We start from the raw sequence: 25,169 nt of genomic DNA on the forward strand, positions 1-25,169 counted from the left end.
TCATCACAGTGTTTGCACACAACATGGCCTTATATAATTCGCTATTTGGGGATTTTCACAGTAATTGCAAGAGATTCCTACTACTTGATAAACTTAAATGTTCACTATTTAAAGTATAATGTTCAGTCATAGAAGATGAAAAGAAAAATATTAGTAGATTTGGATAAACTTGTTTTTCCTGCCACTATGAAACCGGTTGGGTTTACCTGTTCAGATCAAACCTGAGAAGATTAGGGAATTCTGTGGTGGATTTATAGTGAATGTTGAGGCCTCTTTGATTCATCTCTTCTTTCTAGTCTTGCTCCCTCACTCAGACATAGGCTGAGACAGGAGAATTCTGCCTGATTCATTTTTTTCTCTTCTCTGAAACTCACATTGAACAGTTTCCTGTTTGCAGTGACAAAAGCAAGCTTCCCCGAGTGTCTCCAACCAATGCTAGCAATGCATTAGATTTCCTTTTTTAGCTGTTTCCTAAATGAAATCTTTTTCTCAAATAGCACTCATAGTGCCAGTTTACCATCTTCAGTTCCATCATAGTCACTTCAACAGTTAGGTTTTAAACATCATAATCACCTGCAACCCACACTCCTGCACATGAACGATGTCATACCGCCTCACCAGAAGCTGAATGATCTCATTTGTGACCCTTCTCTCACAGTGTACTTTATCTTATCAGTCAACTTGACTGAGCACTTCTGGTTTTGTAATCAGGAATTTTTTCTACCTTTCCCGTTCCCTTAGGTTAGTCTTCTGGCCCCTAATGTTTGTACTCAAACTGGCCACTTCAGCACTAGTGTCAGAGTGTGCTAACATCTTGTACCATTATGGGTAACTATCAACATCTGAATTCTCTGCCTTCAGGTCAAAGTTACTCATTGTTGCAGGAGATAATGTCGGAGTAGTGTTGAATCCACTACAGAGTCATCCTGTCCAGGATTTTTTCCTATCGTCAATTCTACTTAGTTCCTAAACATTTTTGTGTTCCCTTATATTCTGAATTTCACAGACTTTGTACTACACTAATTACAGTAATTCCTTTGGAGCCAAGCTCCCACAACTTGAATCCTAACCAGACGTATTTTCTAAAACACTGTAGGCTTAGATATGTTTCTTTCTTTTTCTGAGCAACAAACTCTGTATCTATAAAATGCACTCAAATTTAATGTTGCATAAAAAATTGCTAATAGACTGACAAACAACAAGCATTAGCAAATGTCAGTTCTAATCACAGGTTACTCCCAGTGCTTTAGAGGGCACACAGATGGCCCCCACTGTCATCCTTCCTACCTTGCTGCTCTTGCCCCTACCCCTACTCTTGTACTGATTCCTTTCTTAGCAGTGCAGCTCATTGTAACTTTTCCACTTTTTGTCCTTGATTTCTGAGGTCCCCTCTAGCCTATGCTCCTCATGGATCTTGTCTTCACTTCAATAACCCACCCGGCTTCTCCCAGCTCACCTCTCTTCAGTAAATAACAGACATTCTTACTGTTTCTACTATGATATGGTTTTAATTATCCAATTTTATAAAAAATAAATACAGTGCTAGAAATCACATTTTCATTCCAACATAGCAGACATGACAATCAGTGGAAATCGATTCCAACTTGTTAAGAGAACATCTTATAAAGACTCAGCCCCATCCATGTTTTTCCCTATACTCAGATTCATCATAGCTGTGTCTCCTCAATGCGCCAAAATGATCTTCTGTGGTTGGCTATCAGATCTCTGATAAACTGTGAAGTAACCTGAGGAAGATTATTTAAGATAGTATGACACAGAGTCCTTCCCCAGTTCACTCATATGCTGCCAGGATCCTCAATCCCCCATCCTTAGCCCTGTCAGTTACAGACCTCTGGACAGTAGTAGCATGGCCTTCCCACTCCACATGAGAACCAGAGGGACTTCCTTTAGTTGGTCCTGCACAACAGGATTAGTCCTTTGCCTTGTCCCTTCATTTTCTTGTAATTGCAAACCTATCCTGATGCTTAGCATGCATCTGACCATGCAGTATCCTCCCCTTTACTCCTCCCACCCTGTGTAGAAATGGACATCAAAAAGATGAAAGGAAACCCCTGCCAAGGAGGCTGTGGAAGAGCTGTTTTATGTTATTTAAGTGAGTCTCTGTTTGTTCCCGTCCTTTATGCAGCAGACAGCTGATGGGTCCTAGTGTTCTTATGTTGTGTATTTTCTCTTTGCTTCCATAAAACCTCTTCTGGATTCAGTAGTATAAAGTAATATTCTTTTAGATGTGATAAATGGGATAAAATTGGGATCCAAGCCAGGCTGTAGTCACACGTCTCTTTAAGCCCAGCACCAAAGAGGCATGGTCAACAGAGTAAGTTCCAGGACATCCAGATACCATACAGAAACCTTGCCTTGAAAAAAAAAAAAAAGAAGAAGAAGAAGCAGCAATCCAAATCTATATCTGACATCAAAGTTTGTTTTTGTGTTTTCATTCATACTGCCTATAATAGAATCTCAATAATTTAGTCATGACTTCAGGATCATTATAGTTGGATTTTTTTACTTTAATAAAACAAATCTGTACTGAATACACTGTGCTTAAGCTAGAGTTACAAAGAATTACAAGGACTCTATAGTTTACAAGACAATATGCAAACAAAGAATGCCAGTGAGATAGGATCAGGGACCTTGAGAGTAAAGGAGGAGAAGACAAGTGAGCCTGTACCTGCTGGGAAGAATCAGAGAAGCTTCTGAACATGAATTGTCAAGTGTGTAAGGAGAAAAGAAGAGTGTTCATTTTTTTAAAAATTAACAGCTGATGATGCCTGGCAAATACTAGTCATTTCGTATTACTCCACTGAGAGCATAGTGGGCAAGGTGACGAGAGAAAAGAGAGAGTAGTTACGGACATGCTTTGCAAAGATGGGCCTCTTTTGGTTTAATACATAGTGCGATGTCATTGAAAATATTTAAGTTTTACCTCTTTAGAAATTCATTTTAGTAAGGAAATGAAGTATTAAAGAAACTTGGATTAGAATGAGAATAACTGGAGGCTTCTGAGACAGTGGACAGGCTAAGGAGTGAGACAGAGCAGCGGCACTGGGCAGTGGTTGGCAGACAGCTGTACAGCCGTGTTTAGTTCTGCACATTCATGCAGCCAAAAACCCTTCATCAGCCCTTTCTATCCTGTAATTTAAAGGGGAAGTTCAAGAGCTTCCAGGGACTAAGCCCCTACCCAAAGACTATACATGGACTGACCCTGGACTCTGACCTCATAGGTAGCAATGCATATCCTAGTAAAAGCACCAGTGGAAGGGGAAGCCCTGGGTCCTGCTAAGACTGAACCCCCAGTGAACTAGACTGGTGGGGGGAAGGGCGGCAATGGGGGGAGGGTTGAGAGGGGAACACCCATAAGGAAGGGGAGGGGGGAGGGGGATGTTTGCCCGGATACCGGGAAAGGGAATAACACTTGAAATGTATATAAGAAATACTCAAGTTAATAAAAAAAAAATATATAGAAATAAAAAAAAAAGGGAGGTTCGGTTCAAGATAGGACTTTCACTTCAAATAACCTCTTACTGTGTGTTTTTGTTGGAGTTTTGTGTGTTTTTCACATCTGGATCATACAGTGAAAACTTGTAAGAATTAAATCTTATGAAATCTTTCAGCTTCATAATGAAAACTTCAAAGTGGGGAGGGAGGCAATGGGGAGAGGGTGGGGCGGGGAACACCCATAAAGAAGGGGAGGGGGAGGGATTAGGGGGATGTTTGCCCGGAAACCGGGAAAGGGAATAACATTCGAAATGTATATAAGAAATACTCAAGTTAATAAAAAAAAAAGAAAGAAAGAAAAAAAAAGTATGGCTAATCCGTGCAATTGTAGATGTGAGCTTTTGTTCTAGAATTTATTTCTAGTCAAGTTACAATACAAACTGTCAAAAGTGAATTTGTTTTGTTAGTTGTCATTTTACAAGTTTTGAAAGCATCATCGTATTGCATTAGTGCAGTTACTCATACCTCTTTTCTGTTCACTTAGCTGGTCTCAAGGGTTATGATTTGCAGATTTTCTCCATAGCATTCATCATAACATGTGTGTTCCATACACCTTAAAGATACTCAGCTTTGCAGAAAAAGGAGAAATGTATACACACAATGTTTCTCGGAGTTCCAGACAAAATCATGTGTACCTGAACGTTCACATGTGCTGAGACATACATATGCACGCATGTAAATACATTCTATCTGTATTCAGGCTTTTGCTGTGTAGCTAGCAGCCCAGCAGGTTCTCATGGCCAAGGAGATCATTCTCTCCTACTGAGTATCATATCCAGAGACCCTGGCCCACCTCCCTGCACTGTACGTAAAAAGACTGTTAATTTACCTTGACCAGTTTTTCTGATTATTTTTTATAATTATAGAACACAGGTGGGAATTGAAAGCTTGGAACAGTATGTGCGCACTGAGATCACAGAGTGGTAGACGTCACATGCTATCTTAGAAATGATTTCTACAAACAGTAGACTTTGTACATTTTATATCTTACTGTCAGTGAGATATTTACTGTTAAAGTGTCAGTGTAATAGTTTGCTGGTTATATCACAAAACAAGTTAGTAAAATCCTAAAACTGTATAATGTAATTGCCAATCTATTAACTTACATGTCTTCCAGTCAGCATTCTGCAGAATCTAATTTAATTGAAATCACTTTGCCTGTGTAAACTTCTCCTCTGTTTAAGTAAGATTTCACTGTTTAGTTTTGCCTTAAGCAAATGCAGCCTTTTGTTTGTCCATAAAACATTAGATTAGATGTATAGACTGATGTGGACAGCTTCCATCACTGCACATAAGCCACAGGCTGTTACCCATACAGTGTGGTATGTTGTCATTAACAGTCAGCCTGTATCTGTAACCTCCTCTTTCAGGAAAATATATTTTTAAAAGAAAATTATTTCCCAGTTACTGATTTTACATTTGAAAAACAGAAATTTACATTTTAAATGCTCTTGGTTCAGTGAGCTGTGTAAGTATTTACTCAAAAAGTACATGTTTTTCTTATCATTGGAGAAAGAACTTTTTTTACTTCTTCAATTCTTATATCTGACTCTCCTGTGGGAAGATTCAGTTTGTTCCTGAACTCAGCTATAGCTTGCCTTTTAGTGTCTACTCTGATAACATAGGAAATTTAAGATACAATACTTGATTTTCCTACTTCTTGTTGTTAAACATGATTCCCACTGGAGAGAGCAAGTTTCCTGTTACAATGTTGCATTCCTTACCCAGGCAATGCTGGATGTGGCTGCAAGCCAAGGATGGCTAGTGACTACCCTGAATATCACCCACCTGATTCAGATGGTGATCCAAGGCCGATGGCTAAAGGACTCGTCTCTTCTTACCATACCAAACATAGAACAGCACCATCTTCACCTTTTCAGGTAACTGTTTTTCAATATAATTATTTTAATTTAAAACAATCAGGTTTGGGGTTTGGTTTGGGTTTTTTGTTTGAATGGGGGCAGGGGCTGCTAAAATCCACCCCAATGATTCATGCTAGCCATGCTTGAGTCCTACCACTGAGTTCCACACCAGTCACAAAGGCACTGCTCTTCTCTAAGAACTTACAACCACTACAGTTTCATATGGTGCCTAAAACATTAATTCTTGCAGGCTGAAAATAATCATTTTGCTGAATGAGAAAAGTGCGGGCTGTGATATAATATCCTCCCTTGGAATTGGATTCCCAGCTCCAAGATGAACAGCAAGTTTAACCTCTTCATATTTTAATCTTTTTCCCTTTGCAGCTTTGGTTGGTTTTATCTGTTTCAATTGAATTTATTTCCTAACAGTATCAGCCTCCATTTAAGAAGGCATTGATAACATATGTTCTGATTCAAACACAAATTCCCATTTTCTGCTATTATATAAGAGAGTTAAGGAACCAGGAATCTGTTTTCAAATGAAAATTATGCATCTATGAAATGTTTTTAAGTGTTGTTTTATATATTAGAAGCTCAAATGTGCATTAAAAAAGAGTTTGTGTTAGCATCAAATTTCTTAACCCTTAGGTGTCATTTAATAGTATAAATATTTTACAAATTTCTCACCCTTAGATGTCATTTAATAGTTTAAATACTTTAGCCAGAGGGGGAAAAGACAATACATAATACATGGAAGTTGGCAGTGTTTAAATAAAATATTTCCTTCACACCAGTGTTTCACACCAGTTGAGAGACACGTTTAAGCCAAAATTTAGTTTGGTAATCATGCAATCAACAAAGCAGTGTGCATCTTGTGCACTTTCAAACCTGTCAGCTGGGGACAGGGCTGTAGTCAGATGCCTGTAAGTACAAATATCGACAGAAGATCCTCAGGCATGGCTTAGCAATGTAACTCAGCCACTAAGTGTGCCTGCCTAGCAAGCAAGTAGCCCTAGGTTTAACACCCAACACTACAAAGTCAGGCCTGTTAGTATACAGCAGTCATGAATTGAAGGCAAAAAGATCAGGAGTTCAGAGCCATCCCTAGCCACATATCAAGTTGAAGGTTAGCCTAAACAGAAAACCCTGTCCAAAAAAAAAAAAAAAAAAACCCTCAGGCAGATACGAAGTCCCTTAAGGAAAGTCTCTTTTCACTCAAATATATTGGGCCCCATGACTCTGAGCCTACCATGTGATTGATACCCCTGAAAACAGATACACACATGCTTACAGCAACCCATACTTGTAGCCAGTGGTAAGAGGCAGAAGACTCCGTATGTGTCTTGGCTGTCTCAGGATCCTTTCCCTGCATCATTAAATGTTACAAAAGCTGGATTTCAGTAGTAGAGAAGGCATATTAAAAGGACCAGTGGTCCTTAAGGGAAACTGCCTGGGGCCTAGCAAATTCAGTCCAGTTTTCCAGGAACCCTTAAGAGTATGAGTATGATTTAGGTTTTATCTTTCTTTAGCTATAAGATCTAGGTGGCCTATGTTCATGTAGACACCCACTGTCTGTAATACCTAAATATTTACTGGGCTCATGTATTAATTAGTTATCATTTGACTGAAAGAATTATTTCATTGGTGTGTATTATTTTATAGGAAGTGGAAACCACCTGTAAAGGGCCCACATGCTAAGTGCCGAACATCCATTGAGTGCCTTCCTGAGCTGATCCATGCCTGTGAAGGGAAGGAGCATGTGTTCAGCTCCATGGTAGAGAAGGAGTTACAGCCTGCGAAAACAAAGCAGGTATATCCACTTCCTCTTCATATTAAGAGTTTCCTAACGAAGAACACAACCTCTTCAACAATGGGATCATAAAAAATTGGCAACAGTAAAGAGTTTCTGGATATATAATGATCAAAAACTAATTGAAGATCAAACATTTAATGCATCCGAGGTGTTCCGGGCAGTGCTTGCCCCTATTTCATCTTGCACCTTCACCACAGCCTTGGTTCTAGACCCACAGTATGCATCCTTGGCAATGTGTAAACTGTCTTGCCTCGCAAGGCCAACGAATATTACCTTAGCTTAAATTTGAGACTGTTGTATCTTGCCGTATTTTACTGTACATACAAAGTTTCTTTCTCTTACGGAAACATAATGGTTTAATTACAGAGAGCAAAGACTTTGAATTTCACTGGGGGGGGGGGGATGCGTCAATTACAAAACCCCTTCAATTACTTGTTTATGTCTTAAGTCCTTAATCAATATTTTATTCCTAAATTATAAGATATTCTTTCAAACAATCTCTTTGTGAACTATTTGACTTATATAGAAAGTTAAATTGATGTTGTAAAAGGCAGATTAAGTCAGCTAGCCAATCTTTTGGAAACCAAAAGTATGAATGAATGATGCCAGAAATATTTGGCTTGTCTAAACCTTTAAGTCATTAGATCTTATCTTGAAGTTTTAAAGTAAGTATTTAGAAGTTCTCCACAATTGATATATTGGTCTGAAACTTCAAGAATTGAGAGGAACTTCTATACCATGTCTCTTTATTTTCAAAGTGAAACTTTAAAGTAAGACTTGTAAAAGTGTATCAGGCAGAAATGTCTGATTGACTGTTCAGTTTCTGTTGAACCCCAAATTGACACAAATCATTATTTAAATATTCATAATAAATGCCTAACTTTCTAACTAAATTACCATCAAAATTATGAATAAAAACATCTTTGAATTCAAAAAAGACTACTGTTAGCAACAACAGATTTCTCACATAACATACACTGACTTCAAGCCAAGTTTTAGATGTGACGAAAAATTAGGACATTGTTATAATTAGTTGAGGGAGAACTCAGAAGTAAACTTACTTAATTTATTTGCATAAATTGCCATTCTGTTATCTTTAAAACCAAATGCAAATTGGCTCTGTCTGATATGATGATGGTTATTTGGCTCAAAAGTGCTTCAATTTGCAGAGCAATCTGGTGTCGGCTCTGCAGTGAGGCGATCCCAGGTAACATACAAATCCTGAATTATTCCAGAAATTAGTATGTTTAAAGCATCAATTTAAGTGCTAATTGCAGTAGTAATGAGAAAAAGCAGTACGACTGTGAGATTTGCATCTCCTACCCCATCAGTATGCCTGGAACGGCTGCTGACTGGCAGAGGATTTGGCTGCTAATTAAATAATTGTATGCATGGCAGTGATCTTGCCTGATTCAATAGATGAAGATTAATCCTCAGATAAATATGTTTGGCTGGTATTGAAATGTCTGAGCAGTTTCTTTAAAAATATTTCATGAGATATAGTTAGATGATAGATAGATAGATAGATAGATAGATAGATAGATAGATAGATAGATAGATAGCTGTTTATACATATACATATATATATACATACACCCAGTAAATAAATGTGTACACATTAAAAGCTGAAAGCAGTAATAAATACTTCCAAGAGATTTAATACATATAAAATCCAGATTAGACTTTTAAGAGCATGGTAGAGTAAAATTCAAAGAGTTGATAAAAGCAGAAAACATTGTATCAGTAACTAATTGAACTGTGCAAGTAAAGATAATAATAATAAAGTTCACATGTGTGATCTCATTAATTAAGTGCCCACTGATATTTGCATGCGTCTCCTTGGCCATTCTTACATTTTGACCAGTCGTAAGTAGAGCAGTCTCTCTGCTTCCTGACAGCTGGTTCTGGCGGGGACCTGGCCATCATGTGTTCTTAAACTACATTCTGTAGCTAAGTGAAAGTGCTTGTGTAATATTTAAACTACATTACAAGTATTTCGTAAATGTTACAAAAGGTGACAGTTACCTTAGCACCTTGAGTTTCTTGTGACATGGTTTCCAGAGGTTTAGATTTTCTTTCATACATTCATTCAACACTGTTGAGCATTGATTGAATGATTATTCACAGGTGTCTTAAAGAGGAAGAATAATGTGGCAAAATATGTGTTGGTCTAATAACTGTCAGTATTTAAGTACTGTCAGAATGTTAATGCCAAAAAGTATTTTTTTTTCTAGAAAGACCCCTAGACTTATAGGACTCCCTATGAATTACAGCTATTACAGTATTTACTGTAGAAACTTCCAGAATAAATATAGAATGTGAACCTCTCCCCAAAAGTGTATCGTCATTATGTTTCATTAAGTTGCCTAATGAAATTTCTTTTCAAGTTTTCTGTATTGTCCCAGGTAATGCTCTCCACATTAAATAATCACATAAAGTATCTGAATAGGTGCATCTCTAAAACAAAAAAGTTACCAGTAAACATTTTTAATCATAATTACTTTTAAGTATGGCCAATAGTTACTCAATGTCATGTGAGATTTACAATAAAGATATAAGTTTAGATTGTAATAAGTCTTTTTTTTCAGTTGATTATGAAAAGTATTGATGTTGAGAGATAATCTTTCCCCATATACACGTATAGAAAAAGAGCTAATAAAATCTGAGTGGGTAAATGGGTCACATCATTGGTAGCATCCTAGTATAAAGCTGAGAGAAGTATAAAGGGTCTCTGTTACTTCAACAGCTACATCACAGATTGAGTCTCCAAGTTCCAAGGCCGACTTTCTAGAAGCACACCATTTCTTAGTTGTTCACTGCACTTTCCTCTAACAGTTCCCTTATTGTTTTTCTTTTTCATCCAGGCATGGAATTTCTTATCTCACTTGCCCGTGATAAATGTTGGCATAAGTGTTAAAGGCTCCTGGGATGACTCAGTTGAAGGACATAATGAACTCTCCATCTCAACTCTGACAGCAGACAAACGGGATGAAAACACATGGATCAAGTTGCATGCTGATCAGCAGTATGTGCTTCAAGTCAGCCTACAGAGAGTCCATTTTGAGTTCCACAAGGTTGTAGTATTTGGTTTCCATTCTCAAATATTTCACACCGAGTATTCGCATGCACCACCACACATACCTTTTCTATTGCTAATGTGTCCGTGCCATTCATGAATCCTGCTTTCTCAACTGGCATTAGCAGCGAGCATCAATCTTTTGAAATTAATCAGTTCTCCTCATGTGTCATTTTTTATATCCAGAATATCCCTCTACCTTACACTGCCTGTAGCACTCCTCACAGACTTTTACAGCTGGAGTGCTTTTAAAGTATAGATTCCTTGGCCCCACTCCACCATAACCAAAACAGAGTCTCAGAGATCTGATACCTTAGTGCTCCACGGGATATTTAAGGACATTAAACTCTTAAGAAGCATGCCCTGGAGTATCTTGATGTTCAGGACCTACAGAACACTAGATGCAGGTGAGGTTGAGGTCTTCCTCCTTAGTCCTCGGTGTCTGAATAAGACACTAAACTTTCCTACTTAGTCCTCGGTGTCTGAATAAGACACTAAACTTTCTGAGGCTCAGTTGCCACATCTGCCTGCTTCCTTGCATTTAAGAAAGCTTTGTCAATTTTGTGCATGTACAGTGATTTAATTGTATATTACTGTGCTCTCTTCTGTAGCCTGATACCTAAATCATTCAAGTCTTAGAAGACCAAGTAATGTAGGAAGATTGTTTTTAAGTGCCATCATAACTGAAGTAAGAAAGACTTAGTCTCCCTGTCAGACTGGTGGTTTCAGGCCTTGCTGCGGTTAGAAGTATGCCCTGACGAATAAGGTTGCAGCTACCAGCTTTTGCTCTGTTCCCACACACAAAATGGTCAATGACTCTGTACTGTTGTGAAATCCTACTATTGCAACCTTTGTTTGATCTCTAACACCACAATTTTATCAATATAAATATCAACTAAATACCTCTGTCATGGCAAGACTTTACTGGGAACATTCTCAGATGCTAATTATCCCAAATGAGAAGACTGTTAATAATCATAGATGAAGAATAGGAGTAATTGCAAAAATAAAATCATTGTGAAATTACCCTAGTATTCACCTTTAAAAGTAGACTTAATTGTGCTTTAAAAAAAAAAAAGAAAAAACTAACAATTTACAACTACTTTTATAAAAGAAGCTGCCTGCCTCTGGAACACTGTGAAGTCTAAGAAAAAACTTTATTGGTATTAGTATATTTATGTCTTACAAAACCAATAGATGATCTTTGTAGTAGTCAGTCCCAAAGTAAACTTCAAGTATTATCATATTTACAGCCAGTCACGGTCCAAACTGCTACACAGTTTCAGTTTCTGTGTGGGTGGGCCTAGAACTTGCTTTGTAGCCCTTTTCCCTCCTATGAAATCATCTGAGCAGCCTAGTTCTTAAGGTGTGGCAGCATTCAGCAGGAAGTGCATCTGAGCCTGGCTCTGTGTAGCTGGCTCTCTTACCCTCACTGCTTCCATCTCGTCGGTTGGTAGGTCACAGGTCATGAACATTGTCTATTTCGTCTACATTTTCTTTCTTCTCTATTGCTCAGTTTGTCTCAAGATTTGTCAAGTTTATCTTGTTTATGATTTCATAGATTGTTTCATTGATTCTTTATATTTTTTTTCCAATTTCTATCTCATTCTTTTCTGCCCTTATAATTATTACTTCTTTCCATCCAATCTACTTTAGGGGTTGACTTGTTCTTGTTTTCTAAGACCTTAAGGTGCTTTATTTTTTTATATTATTTTTATTGGTTATTTTGTTTATTTACATTTCAAATGTTATTCCCCCCCTCCCAGTTTCGCTGCCAAAAACCCCCATTCCATCCCCTTTCCCTGTCTCCATGAAGGTGCTCTCACCCACCCACCCACCACCTTAGCATACCCTACTCTGAGTAATCAAGCCTTCACAAGACCAAGAGCTTCTCCCAGACAAGGCCATCCTTTGATACACATGCAACTGGAGTCATGTGTCACTCCATGTGTACTCTTTGGTTGGTGGTTTAGTCCCTTGGAGCTTTGAGGTATCTGGTTGGTTGATATTATTCTTCCTATGGAGTTGCAAACCCCCTCAGCTCCTTCAGTCCTTCCCCTAAGTCCTCCATTGGGATCGCCATGCTTAGTCCAATCAAGCATCCACATCTGCATTGGTAAGGCTCTGACAGAGCCTCTCAGGAGACATCCATATCAGGTTCCCGTCAGCAAGCATTTCTTGGCATCAGCAATAGTGTCTAGGTTTAGTGTCTGCAGATGGACTGGATCCCCAAGTAGGGCAGTCTCTGGATAGCTTTCCTTCAGTCTCCGTTCCACTCTTTGTCCCTGTATTTCCTTTAGACAGATGCAATTCTGGGTTAAAATTTTGTGAATGGTGGGTGGTCCCATCCCTCAACTGGGGGCCGTGCCTAACCTCTGGATATAGTCTCTACAGGTTCTCTCCCCCTTTTTTGGGGGTATTTCAGCTAATGTCATCCCGTTGGATCCTGGGAGTCTCTTGTATTTCTGGCATCTGGGACTTTCTGGTGGCTACTGCCAGCTCCCCATCCCCCATTGCTACACACCTCTGTTCAATTTCCTTACCCTCTGAACATCTCGACCGTCTCCTCCCACACCTAATCCTACCCTTCCCTTTTTTTTCTCTCCTCCTCCTCCTCTCTTCCTCCCAAGACCCTCCCACCCTCATTATTTTGTTCCCCCTTCTAAGTAGTACTGAGGCACCCATACTTTGGTCTTCCTTGTTGACTTTCAAATGGTCTGCAAGTTGTATCATGGGTATTCCAAACTTTTTTTTCTAATTACCATTTATCAGTGAGTGCATACCATGTGTGTTCTTTTGTGACTAGGTTACCTCACTCAGGATGATATGTTCTAGTTCATTCCATTTGATTAGGAATTTCATGAAGTCATTGTTTTTAATGGCTGAGTAGTACTCCATTGTGTAAATGCACCACATTTTCTGTATCTGTTCCTCTGTTGAAGGACGTCTGGGTTTTTTCCAGCTTTTGGCTGATAAGGCTGCTATGAACATAGTGGAGCATGTGTCCTTGTTATATGTTGGAACATCTTTTGGGTATATGCCCAGGAGAGGTATAGTTGGGTCCTCAGGTAGTACTCTATCCAGTTTTCTGAGGAACCACCAGACTGATTTCCAGAGTGGTTGTACCAGCTTGCAATCCCACCAGCAATGGAGGAGTTTTCTTTCTCCACATCCTTGCCAGGATCTGCTGTCACCTGTGGATATATAGCTATAAAAACTCCTCTTTTGGAACCACTTGAATTTTATTTAATAGGTTGCGCTGTTCTGTACTTTCATTTCATCCAGTTAGAGTGGCTTTATAGTTCTTCTCTTTGTTTTTCAGTGACACAATTTTCTGATTCTGTAATGTGTTGTTCATTCTCTGTGAGTTTGTATATGTTCTTTAATTTCTCTTACTATTGATTTAATTTTAATTTTTCTAATCACAAAATGCAATGAATTACTTCAGTTTTCTTCTATTAGTATTTTTCCTACCCTAACACATGGGCTATTTTAGAGAAACTTCTATGGTCTTCTGAGACAAGCAGCATCTGCAGTGTTTGGTAGAAAATTCTCTAGATGTCTGTTAAGTCCATTTGCTCTACAGTACCTGTAATTGTGGTTTTGTGGTTTTGTGGTTGTTTCTTTTGCTTAGAGGATCTAATGTCACCTGCTGCTGGTAGTATATTGAAATGAATCTGCATCCCTCAGTATTCGCTTATGAACTTGCATATACCAATGTTTAGTGTGTATAGCTTTAGCACTGAAGTATCCCCTGGAGGGTTGCTCCCTTTATCTTGGAAAGTGACTTCTTTAACTCTTCTCATTAATTGTAGTTAGAAGACTATTTTTTTTCAGCAAGGCCCACACCTCCTAGCTCCTCGTTTCATGAATGTTTTGTGTGTGTGTGTGTGTGTGTGTGTGTGTGTGTGTGTGTGTGTGTCCTTTCACCAAACTAAGGATGTATATCTCTGAGAATTAGATAGATTTATTGGAGGCAACAAATATTTGACTCTTTTGGGGGGTGAGCATACATGGTGTGTGTGCAGGTGCATGTGCACAGGTATATGTGGAAGCTAGAGGTTGAGATTGGATATCTTCTTTGGTCAACTCCTAACCTTAGATATTGACTCAAGTCCCTCACTTGAACCTGACACTCACTGATTCAACTTGTCTCCCAAATTAACCTGAAAGAATTCCTTGTGTCTGCTTCTTAAGTTCTAAGATTATAAATGGACTGCCACAGGCACCAGGCATTTATGTGGGTCCTGAACATTCACACACTCCAGTCTTCATACTTACACAGCAAACTCCTTACCCATTGAGCTATCTGCCCAGCCCCTGGATTAATTTTAAATCCATCTTCTACTCTTTTCTTTTGAAAAATTGAATCCACTAACATTCAGTTACCATTGACAAGTGTACATTAATTCCTCTCATTTCATTGACTTCCTACTGTTTAGTGCTTTCTTATTGTTTAACTTCTGTTCTAGCATGGCTTACAGTTTTCCCATGGATCTGCTTATCTTCCTCTACCAAATGATTCCCTCAACAAATCCTTAATTTGTGCTTGGCATGGGAACTTTTTCCTTTTTCCTTACTTTAACTCGAAAAGGTACTGAATATTGTGATATGGATTGACGGTTACTATCTCTCAGAACTCAGTAGCTTGCTATATTTTCTAGTAGGTTTTAGATTTCTATTCAGAAATCATCAGTTCTCCTGATGCATTCAACTTTATGAGACTTGGTTCCTTCTGTATATTTAATACATCAGCTATAATATGACACAGTAAAGCTCTTTGCTTGTTTGCTTGGCATCTTAAATGCCTCATATATCTACATAGACATCTCATTTCCTAGATTTGGAAAATCTGTTTTTATTAAATGTATTTTCTATACCTTTAGCTTGTCCTTCTCACTGGCCCTAGGGCTTACTGAGGAGCTAAGCTGGCTCACAAGCCCTGGGGATACTCTTGTCTCCACCTCTCTAGTTCTGAGATTAAAGGCATGTACCACCATGCCCAACCTTTTATACATGGATACAGGAATCTAAACTCAGATCTTCATAATCTCTCCACCCACCTGAGTGCCTCTATTGCATCCTGTACTTTCTCTCTTAATTCCTTCAGCAGCTTGTTTGAATTATTTTTAATGTATTCAGTGACAAAATTATTTGATGACATCAAGAATTTTATATCATTAAATATTCCTAAAATCCTTCACTTAAATGATCTTTTGGAGGAACTTTTATAATTTACTGTTCTTGGGAATCTGTTATTTTAGAATTGACCATTTTTCTCAGAAATCACATTGCCATGATTTTTTATATTTATTGTTTCTTTGTTGGGACTTGCCTGCTTGTACTTAGATCATTAGTTGGATTTTGGGTTTTGTTGTTGTTGTTGTTGTTGTTGTTTATTTGTTCATTTGTTAGTTTAAAACCAAATGAGAACAGAAGAAACTAAGACATACAGATACATGTGTTTGAGTTGTGTGGACTTATGGCCTTCAGGTGAAACAGCATAAACTTGTAACCATAGCCAACAGAAGAGAAAATACAGCTATTCGTAATGTTTTGGTTTTTTTTTTTTTTTTTTTTGGTTTTTTTTTTTACTAACTTGAGTATTTCTTATATACATTTCGATTGTTATTCCCTTTCCCTGTTTCCAGGCAAACATCCCCCTCCCCCTCCCCTTCCTTATGGGTGTTCCCCTCCCAACCCTCCCCCCATTGCCGCCCTCCCCCCAACAATCTAGTTCACTGGGGGTTCAGTCTTAGCAGGACCCAGGGCTTCCCCTTCCACTGGTGCTCTTACTAGGATATTCATTGCTACCTATGAGGTCAGAGTCCAGGGTCAGTCCATGTATAGTCTTTGGGTAGTGGCTTGGTCCCTGGAAGCTCTGGTTGCTTGGCATTGTTGTACATATGGGGTCTCGAGCCCCTTCAAGCTCTTCCAGTTCTTTCTCTGATTCCTTCAACGGGGGTCCTATTCTCAGTTCAATGGTTTGCTGCTGGCATTCGCCTCTGTATTTGCTGTATTCTGGCTGTGTCTCTCAGGAGCGATCTACATCCGGCTCCTGTCACTCTGCACTTCTTTGCTTCATCCATCTTGTCTAATTGGGTGGCTGTCTATGTATGGGCCACATGTGGGGCAGGCTCTGAATGGGTGTTCCTTCAGTCTCTGTTTTAATCTTTGCCTCTCTCTTCCCTGCCAAGGGTATTCTTGTTCCCCTTTTAAAGAAGGAGTGAAGCATTCACATTTTGATCATCCGTCTTGAGTTTCATTTGTTCTAGGCATCTAGGGAAATTCAAGCATTTGGGCTAATAGCCACTTATCAATGAGTGTATACGATGTATGTCTTTCTGTGATTGGGTTAGCTCACTCAGGATGATATTTTCCAGTTCTAACCATTTGCCTACGAATTTCATAAAGTCATGGTTTTTGATAGCTGAGTAATATTCCATTGTGTAGATGTACCACATTTTCTGTATCCATTCCTCTGTTGAAGGGCATCTGGGTTCTTTCCAGCTTCTGGCTATTATAAATAAGGCTGCGATGAACATAGTGGAGCACGTGTCTTTTTTATATGTTGGGGCATCTTTTGGGTATATGCCCAAGAGAGGTATAGCTGGATCCTCAGGCAGTTCAATGTCCAATTTTCTGAGGAACCTCCAGACTGATTTCCAGAATGGTTTTACCAGTCTGCAACCCCACCAACAATGGAGGAGTTTACCTCTTTCTCCACATCCTCGCCAGCATCTGCTGTCACCTGAGTTTTTGATCTTAGCCATTCTCACTGGCTTGAGGTGAAATCTCAGGGTTGTTTTGATTTGCATTTCCCTTGTGACTAAAGATGTTGAACATTTCTTTAGGTGTTTCTCAGCCATTCGGCATTCCTCAGCTGTGAATTCTTTGTTTAGCTCTGAACCCCATTTTTTAATAGGGTTATTTGTCTCCCTGCGGTCTAACTTCTTGAGTTCTTTGTATATTTTGGATATAAGGCCTCTATCTGTTGTAGGATTGGTAAAGATCTTTTCCCAATCTGTTGGTTGCCGTTTTGTCCTAACCACAGTGTCCTTTGCCTTACAGAAGCTTTGCAGTTTTATGAGATCCCATTTGTCGATTCTTGATCTTAGAGCATAAGCCATTGGTGTTTTGTTCAGGAAATTTTTTCCAGTGCCCATGTGTTCCAGATGCTTCCCTAGTTTTTCTTCTATTAGTTTGAGTGTGTCTGCTTTGATGTGGAGGTCCTTGATCCACTTGGACTTAAGCTTTGTACAGGGTGATAAGCATGGATCGATCTGCATTCTTCTACATGTTGACCTCCAGTTGAACCAGCACCATTTGCTGAAAATGCTATCTTTTTTCCATTGGATGGTTTTGGCTCCTTTGTCAAAAATCAAGTGACCATAGGTGTGTGGGTTCATTTCTGGGTCTTCAATTCTATTCCATTCGCCTATCTGTCTGTCTCTGTACCAATACCATGCAGTTTTATCACTATTGCTCTGTAATACTGCTTGAGTTCAGGGATAGTGATTCCCCCTGAAGTCCTTTTATTGTTGAGGATAGTTTTAGCTATCCTGGTTTTTTTGTTATTCCAGATGAATTTGCAAATTGTTCTGTCTAACTCTTTGAAGAATTGGATTGGTATTTTGATGGGGATTGCATTGAATCTGTAGATCGCTTTTGGTAAAATGGCCATTTTTACTATATTAATCCTGCCAATCCATGAGCATGGGAGATCTTTCCATCTTCTGAGGTCTTCTTCAATTTCTTTCATCAGTGTCTTAAAGTTCTTATTGTACAAATCTTTTACTTCCTTGGTTAAAGTCACACCGAGGTACTTTATATTATTTGGGTCTATTATGAAGGGTGTCGTTTCCCTAATTTGTTTCTCGGCTAGTTTCTCTTTAGTGTAGAGGAAGGCTACTGATTTATTTGAGTTAATTTTATACCCAGCCACTTTGCTGAAGTTGTTTATCAGCTTTAGTAGTTCTCTGGTGGAACTTTTGGGATCACTTAAATATACTATCATATCATCTGCAAATAGTGATATTTTGACTTCTTCTTTTCCGATCTGTATCCCCTTGACCTCCTTTGTTGTCTGATTGCTCTGGCTAGACCTTCAAGAACTATATTGAATAAGTAGGGAGAGAGTGGGCAGCCTTGTCTAGTCCCTGATTTTAGTGGGATTGCTTCAAGTTTCTCTCCATTTAGTTTAATGTTAGCAACTGGTTTTCTGTATATGGCTTTTACTATGTTTAGGTATGGGCCTTGAATTCCTATTCTTTCCAGGACTTTTATCATGAAGGGGTGTTGAATTTTGTCAAATGCTTTGTCAGCATCTACTGAAATGATCATGTGGTTTTGTTCTTTCGGTTTGTTTATATAATGAACCACGTTGATGGTTTTCCGTATATTAAACCATCCCTGCATGCCTGGGATGAAGCCTACTTCATCATGGTGGATCAAGTTTTGATGTGCTCTTGGATTCGGTTTGCCAGAATTTTATTGAGTATTTTTGCGTCGATATTCATAAGGGAAATTGGTCTGAAGTTCTCTTTCTTTGTTGTGTCTTTGTGTGGTTTAGGTATAAGAGTAATTGTGGCTTTGTAGAAGGAATTCGGTAGTGCTCCATCTGTTTCAATTTTGTGGAATAGTTTGGATAATATTGGTATGAGGTCTTCTATGAAGGTCTGATAGAATTCTGCACTAAACCCGTCTGGACCTGGGCTCTTTTTGGTTGGGAGACCTTTAATGACTGCTTCTATTTCCTTAGGAGTTATGGGGTTGTTTAACTGGTTTATCTGTTCCTGATTTAACTTCGGTACCTGGTATCTGTCTAGGAAATTGTCCATTTCCTGCAGATTTTCAAGTTTTGTTTAATATAGGCTTTTATAGTAAGATCTGATGATTTTTTGAATATCCTCTGAATCTGTAGTTATGTCTCCCTTTTCATTTCTGATTTTGTTAATTTGGACATACTCTCTGTGTCCTCTCGTTAGTCTGGCTAAGGGTTTATCTATCTTGTTGATTTTCTCAAAGAACCAACTTTTGGTTCTGTTGATTCTTTCTATGGTCCTTTTTGTTTCTACTTGGTTGATTTCCGCTCTGAGTTTGATTATTTCCTGCCTTCTACTCCTCCTGGGTGTATTTGCTTCTTTTTGTTCTAGAGCTTTTAGGTGTGCTGTCAAGCTGCTGACATATGCTCTTTCCTGTTTCTTTCTGCAGGCACTCAGCGCTATGAGTTTTCCTCTTAGCACAGCTTTCATTGTGTCCCATAAGTTTTGGTATGTTGTACCTTCATTTTCATTAAATTCTAAAAAGTTTTTAATTTCTTTCTTTATTTCTTCCTTGACCAGGTTATCATTGAGGAGAGCATTGTTCAATTTCCACGTATATGTGGGCATTCTTCCCTTATTGTTATTGAAGACCAGTTTTAGGCCGTGGTGGTCCGATAGCACGCATGGGATTATTTCTATCTTTCTGTACCTGTTGAGGCCCGTTTTTTGACCAATTATATGGTCAATTTTGGAGAAAGTACCATGAGGACCTGAGAAGAATATATATCCTTTTGCTTTAGGATAGAATGTTCTATAAATATCCGTTAAGTCCATTTGGCTCATGACTTCTCTTAGTCTGTCTACGTCTCTGTTTAATTTCTGTTTCCATGATCTGTCCATTGATGAGAGTGGGGTGTTGAAATCTCCCACTATTATTGTGTGAGGTGCAATGTGTGTTTTGAGCTTTAGTAAGGTTTCTTTTACGTATGTAGGTGCCCTTGCATTTGGGGCATAGATATTTAGGATTGAGAGTTCATCTTGGTGGATTTTTCCTTTGATGAATATGAAGTGTCCTTCCTTATCTTTTTTGATGACTTTTAGTTGAAAATTGATTTTATTTGATATTAGAATGGCTACTCCAGCTTGCTTCTTCTGTCCATTTGCTTGGAAAATTGTTTTCCAGCCTTTCACTCTGAGGTAATGTCTGTCTTTGTCTCTGAGGTGTGTTTCCTGTAGGCAGCAGAATGCAGGGTCCTCGTTGCATATCCAGTTTGTTAATCTATGTCTTTTTATTGGGGAGTTGAGGCCATTGATGTTGAGAGATATTAAGGAATAGTGATTATTGCTTCCCGTTATATTCATATTTTGATGTGAGGTTATGTTTGTGTGCTTTCATTCTCTTTGTTTTGTTGCCAAGACGATTAGTTTCTTGCTTCTTCTAGGGTATAGCTTGCCTCCTTATGTTGGGCTTTACCATTTATTATCCTTTGTAGTGCTGGATTTGTAGAAAGATATTGTGTAAATTTGGTTTTGTCATGGAATATCTTGGTTTCTCCATCTATGTGAATTGAGAATTTTGCAGGATACAGTAACCTGGTCTGGCATTTGTGTTCTCTTAGGGTCTGTATGACATCTGTCCAGGATCTTCTGGCCTTCATAGTTTCTGGCGAAAAGTCTGGTGTGATTCTGATAGGTCTGCCTTTATATGTTACTTGACCTTTTTCCCTTACTGCTTTTAATATTCTTTCTTTATTTTGTGCGTTTGGTGTTTTGACTATTATGTGACAGGAGGTGTTTCTGGTCCAATCTATTTGGAGTTCTGTAGGCTTCTTGTATGCCTATGGGTATCTCTTTTTTTAGGTTAGGGAAGTTTTCTTCTATGATTTTGTTGAAGATATTTACTGGTCCTTTGAGCTGGGAGTCTTCACTCTCTTCTATACCTATTATCCTTAGGTTTGATCTTCTCATTGAGTCCTGGATTTCCTGTATATTTTGGACCAGTAGCTTTTTCCACTTTACATTATCTTTGACAGTTGAGTCAATGATTTCTATGGAATCTTCTGCTCCTGAGATTCTCTCTTCCATCTCTTGTATTCTGTTGGTGAAGCTCGTATCTACAGCTCCTTGTCTCTTCTTTTGGTTTTCTATATCCAGGGTTGTTTCCATGTGTTCTTTCTTGATTGCTTCTATTTCCATTTTTAATTCCTGCAACTGTTTGATTGTGTTTTCCTGGAATTCTTTCAGGGATTTTTGTGTCTCCTCTCTATGGGCTTCTACTTGTTTATTTATGTTTTCCTGGAATTCTTTCAGGGATTTTTGCGATTCCTCTCTGTAGGCTTCTACTTGTTCTCTAAGGGAGTTCTTCACGTCTTTCTTGAAGTCGTCCAGCATCATGATCAAATATGATTTTGAAACTAGATCTTGCTTTTCTGGTGTGTTTGGATATTCCGTGTTTGCTTTGGTGGGAGAATTGGGCTCCGATGATGCCATGTAGTCTTGGTTTCTGTTGCTTGGGTTCCTGCGCTTGCCTCTTGCCATCAGATTATCTCTAGTGTTACTGTTTTCTGCTATTTCTGACAGTGGCTAGACTGTCCTATAAGCCTGTGTGTCAGGAGTGCTGTAGACCTGTTTTCCTGTTTTCTTTCAGCCAGTTATGGGGATAGAGTGTTCTGCTTTCGGGCGTGTAGTTTTTCCTATCTATAAGTCTTCAACTGTTCCTGTGGGCCTGTGTCTGGTGTTCATCAGGCAGGTCACTTGCAGCAGAAAAGTTGGTCTTACCTGTGGTCCCGAGGCTCAAGTTTGCTCATGGGGTACTGCCTTCGAGCTCTCCGCGGCGGCAGCAACCAGGATATCTGCGCCGCCCTTTCTGGGAGCCTCCGTGCACCAGGGTTCCAGATGGCGTTTCGTGTTTTCCTCTGGTGTCAGAGATGTGTGCAGAGTGCAGTCTCTTCTGGTTTCCCAGGTGTGTCTGCCTCTCTGAAGGTTTAGCTCTCCCTCCCACGGGATTTGGGTGCAGAGAACTGTTTATCTGGTAGGTCTCTTCAGGTTCTGGTGGTGTCTCAGACGCAGTGGTCCTGCTGCTCCTGGGCCCTCCTCTACGAGAACCCAGAGGCCGTATACAGTTTCCTCTAGGGCCAGGGATGTGGGCAGGGGTGAGCAGTGTTGGTGGTCTTTTCTGCTCTGCAGCCTCACGAGTGCCCACCTGACCAGGCGGTGAGGTCTCTCTCCCACGGGGTTTGGGAGCAGAGAGCTGCTGCGGGCCGGGATCCGCGGGTGTGGGACTCCCGGTAAACCTATTCGTAATGTTTTATCTCGTTTTCTGATTTTCAGGTAAAACATGAGAGTCACGCAGTTACTCCTCGATTTCCAAAATTAAAAGATGAAGGGTGGTTTTTGATATTAGGAGAAGTGGATAAGAGAGAGCTGGTGGCTGTAAAACGCGTAGGATTTGTTCGAACTCATCACGAGGCTTCCATCTCTTTCTTTACTCCGGAAGCACCTGGAAGGTAAGTAGACCCTTATACAAGTTCCAAGGTCGTGATGGTGGTGTGTCTGTCCTGAAAACCCTGTCTTCATTAGCGTATGTACTAATGACCTTCTCCCCTGCACCTCTGTTAATGCTTATGCTTGCATAGGTGTTCAAGCTAATTTCTTTTTCCTTTTTTAATTTTTTATTAGATGTATTTCTTTACTTAATTTCAAAGGTTATTCCACTTCCCGGTTTCCTATCCATAATCCCCCATCCCCTCCCCTTCCCTCCTCCTCCCCCATACAGGTATTCCCCCCATACATCCCTCTTACTGCCCCCCTATATTCCCCTGCACTGGGGGTCCAACCTTGGCAGGACCAAGGGCTTCCCCTTCCCAACAAGGCTATTCTCTGCTACATATGCAGTTGGAGCCCTGGGTCACTCCATGTATAGTCTTTGGGTAATAGTTTAGTCCCTGGAAGCTCTGGTTGGTTGGCATTGTTGTTTTTATGGGGTTGCAAGCTCTTTCAATACTTCCTCTAATTCCTCCCAAGGGGGTCCTATTCTCAGTTCGGTGGTTTGCTGCTAGCATTGACCTCTGTATTGGACATGCTCTGGATGTGTGTCTCAGGAAAGATCTATATCCGGTCCCTTTCAGCATGCATTTTCTAGCTTCATTAATCTTAACTAGTTTTGGTGGCTGTATATATATGGACAACATGTGGGTCAGGCTCTGAATGACTATTCCTTGAGTCACTGCTCTAAACTTTGCTTCCATAACCCCTCCTATGGATATTTTTTCCCCTTTTAAGAAGGAGTGGGAGCATCCACATTTTGGTCATCCTTCTTCTTGAGCTTCCTGTGGTCTGTGGATTGCATCTTGGGTAATTTGAGCTTTTTGGCTGATATCCACTTATCAATGAGTACATACCAAGCGTGTTTTTCTGTGATTGAGTAACATCGCTCAGGATGATATTTTCTAGTTCATTCCATTTGCCTATGAATTTCTTGAAGTCATTGTTTTTGATAGCTTAGTAGTACTCCATTGTGTAGATGTACCACATTTTCTGTATCCATTCCTTTGTTGAAGGGCATCTGGGTTCTTTCCAGCTTCTGGCTATTATAAATAAGGCTGCTATGAACATAGTGGAGCATGTGTCTTTTTTGTATGTTGGAGCATCTTTTGGGTATACGCCCAAGAAAGGTATAGCTGGGTCCTCAGGTAGTGGACTGTCCAATTTTCTGAGGAACCACCAGACTGATTTCCAGAGTGGTTGTACCAGTTTGCAATCCCACCAACAATGGAGGAGTGTTCCTCTTTCTCCACATCCTCGCCAGCATTTGCCTGTACCTGAGGTTTTGATCTTAGCCATTCTGACTGGTGTGAGGTGGAATCTCAGGGTTGTTTTGATTTGCATTTCCCTAATGACTAAGGATGTTGAACATTTCTTTAGGTGCTTTTTGGCCATTCGATAATCCTTAACTGAGAATGTTTTTTTTTTAGCTCTTTACCCCATTTTTAATAGGGTTATTTGTCTCCCTGCAGTCTAACTTCTTGAGTTCTATGTATATTTTGGATATTAGCCCTCTATCAGATGTAGGATTGGTAAAGATCTTTTCCCAATCTGTTGGTTGCCGTTTTGTCCTAATGACAGTGTCTTTTGCTTTACCAAAGCTTTGCAGTTTTATGAGATCCCATTTGTTGATTCTCGATCTTAAGAGCATAAGCCATTGGTGTTTTGTTCAGGAAAATTTCCCCAGTGCCCATGTGTTCGAGACTCTTCCCCACTTTTTCTTCTATTAGATTGAGTGTATCTGTTTTGATATGGAGGTCCTTGACCAACTTGGACTTACGCTTTCTACTTGGTAATAAGACTGGATCAATTTGCATTCTTCTATATGCTGACTGCCAGTTGAACCAGCACCATTTGTCGAAAATGCTGTCTTTCTTCCTTTGGATCGTTTTAGCTCCTTTGTCAAACATCAAGTGACTATAGGTGTGTGGGTTCATTTCTGGGTCTTCAGTTCTGTTCCACTGGTCTATCTGCCTCTCTGTACCAATACCATACAGTTTTTATGATTATTGCTCTGTAATACTGCTTGAAGTCAGGGATGGTTATTCCCCCAGAAGTTCTTTTATTGTTGAGTATAGTTTTTGCTATCCTGGGGGTTTTGTTTTTGTTGTTTGTTTGTTTGTTATTCCAAATGAATTTGCAAATTGCTCTTTCTATCTCTATAAAGAATTGAGTAGGAATTTTGACAGGGATTACATTGAATACGTAGATTGCTTTTGGCAAAATGGCCATTTTTACTATATTAATCCTGCCAATCCATGAGCATGGAAGGTCTTTCCATCTTCTGAGGTCTTCCTCAATTTCTTTCTTCAGAGATTTGAAGTTCTCGTCATACAGATCTTTCACTTGCTTGGTTAAAGTCACACCAAGATATTTTATGTTATTTGGAACTATTGTGAAAGATGTCATTTCCTTAATTTCTTTCTCAGCCTGTTTATCCTTTGAGTAGAGGAAGGCTACTGATTTGTTTGAGTTAATTTTATATGCCGACACTTTGCTGAAGTTGTTTCCTTCTATGAAGCCACAATTGCTCTTACACCATAACCACACAAAGACCCAACAAAGAAAGAGAAGTTCAGACCAATTTCCCTTAT

General features: G+C 39.4%; 1 protein-coding gene across 10 annotated transcripts in view; it reads left to right on the forward strand.

Moving 5' to 3' along the window:
• The window catches only part of Ascc3 (activating signal cointegrator 1 complex subunit 3), a 282,945-nt gene that overhangs the window by 255,740 nt on the left and 2,036 nt on the right, over nt 1-25,169 (forward strand). For all 10 annotated transcript variants that reach the window (XM_063279181.1, XM_063279180.1, XM_006256602.5 and 7 more), the window contains 4 exons: nt 5,245-5,396; nt 7,041-7,188; nt 10,056-10,265; nt 22,363-22,538. In XM_063279181.1, coding sequence (XP_063135251.1) covers nt 5,245-5,396; nt 7,041-7,188; nt 10,056-10,265; nt 22,363-22,538 — 686 coding nt within the window. The remainder of the gene's footprint in view (nt 1-5,244; nt 5,397-7,040; nt 7,189-10,055; nt 10,266-22,362; nt 22,539-25,169) is intronic.

This window comes from Rattus norvegicus, chromosome 20 (assembly GCF_036323735.1).
Source record: "Rattus norvegicus strain BN/NHsdMcwi chromosome 20, GRCr8, whole genome shotgun sequence".
Classification (NCBI taxonomy): Eukaryota; Metazoa; Chordata; class Mammalia; order Rodentia; family Muridae; genus Rattus; species Rattus norvegicus.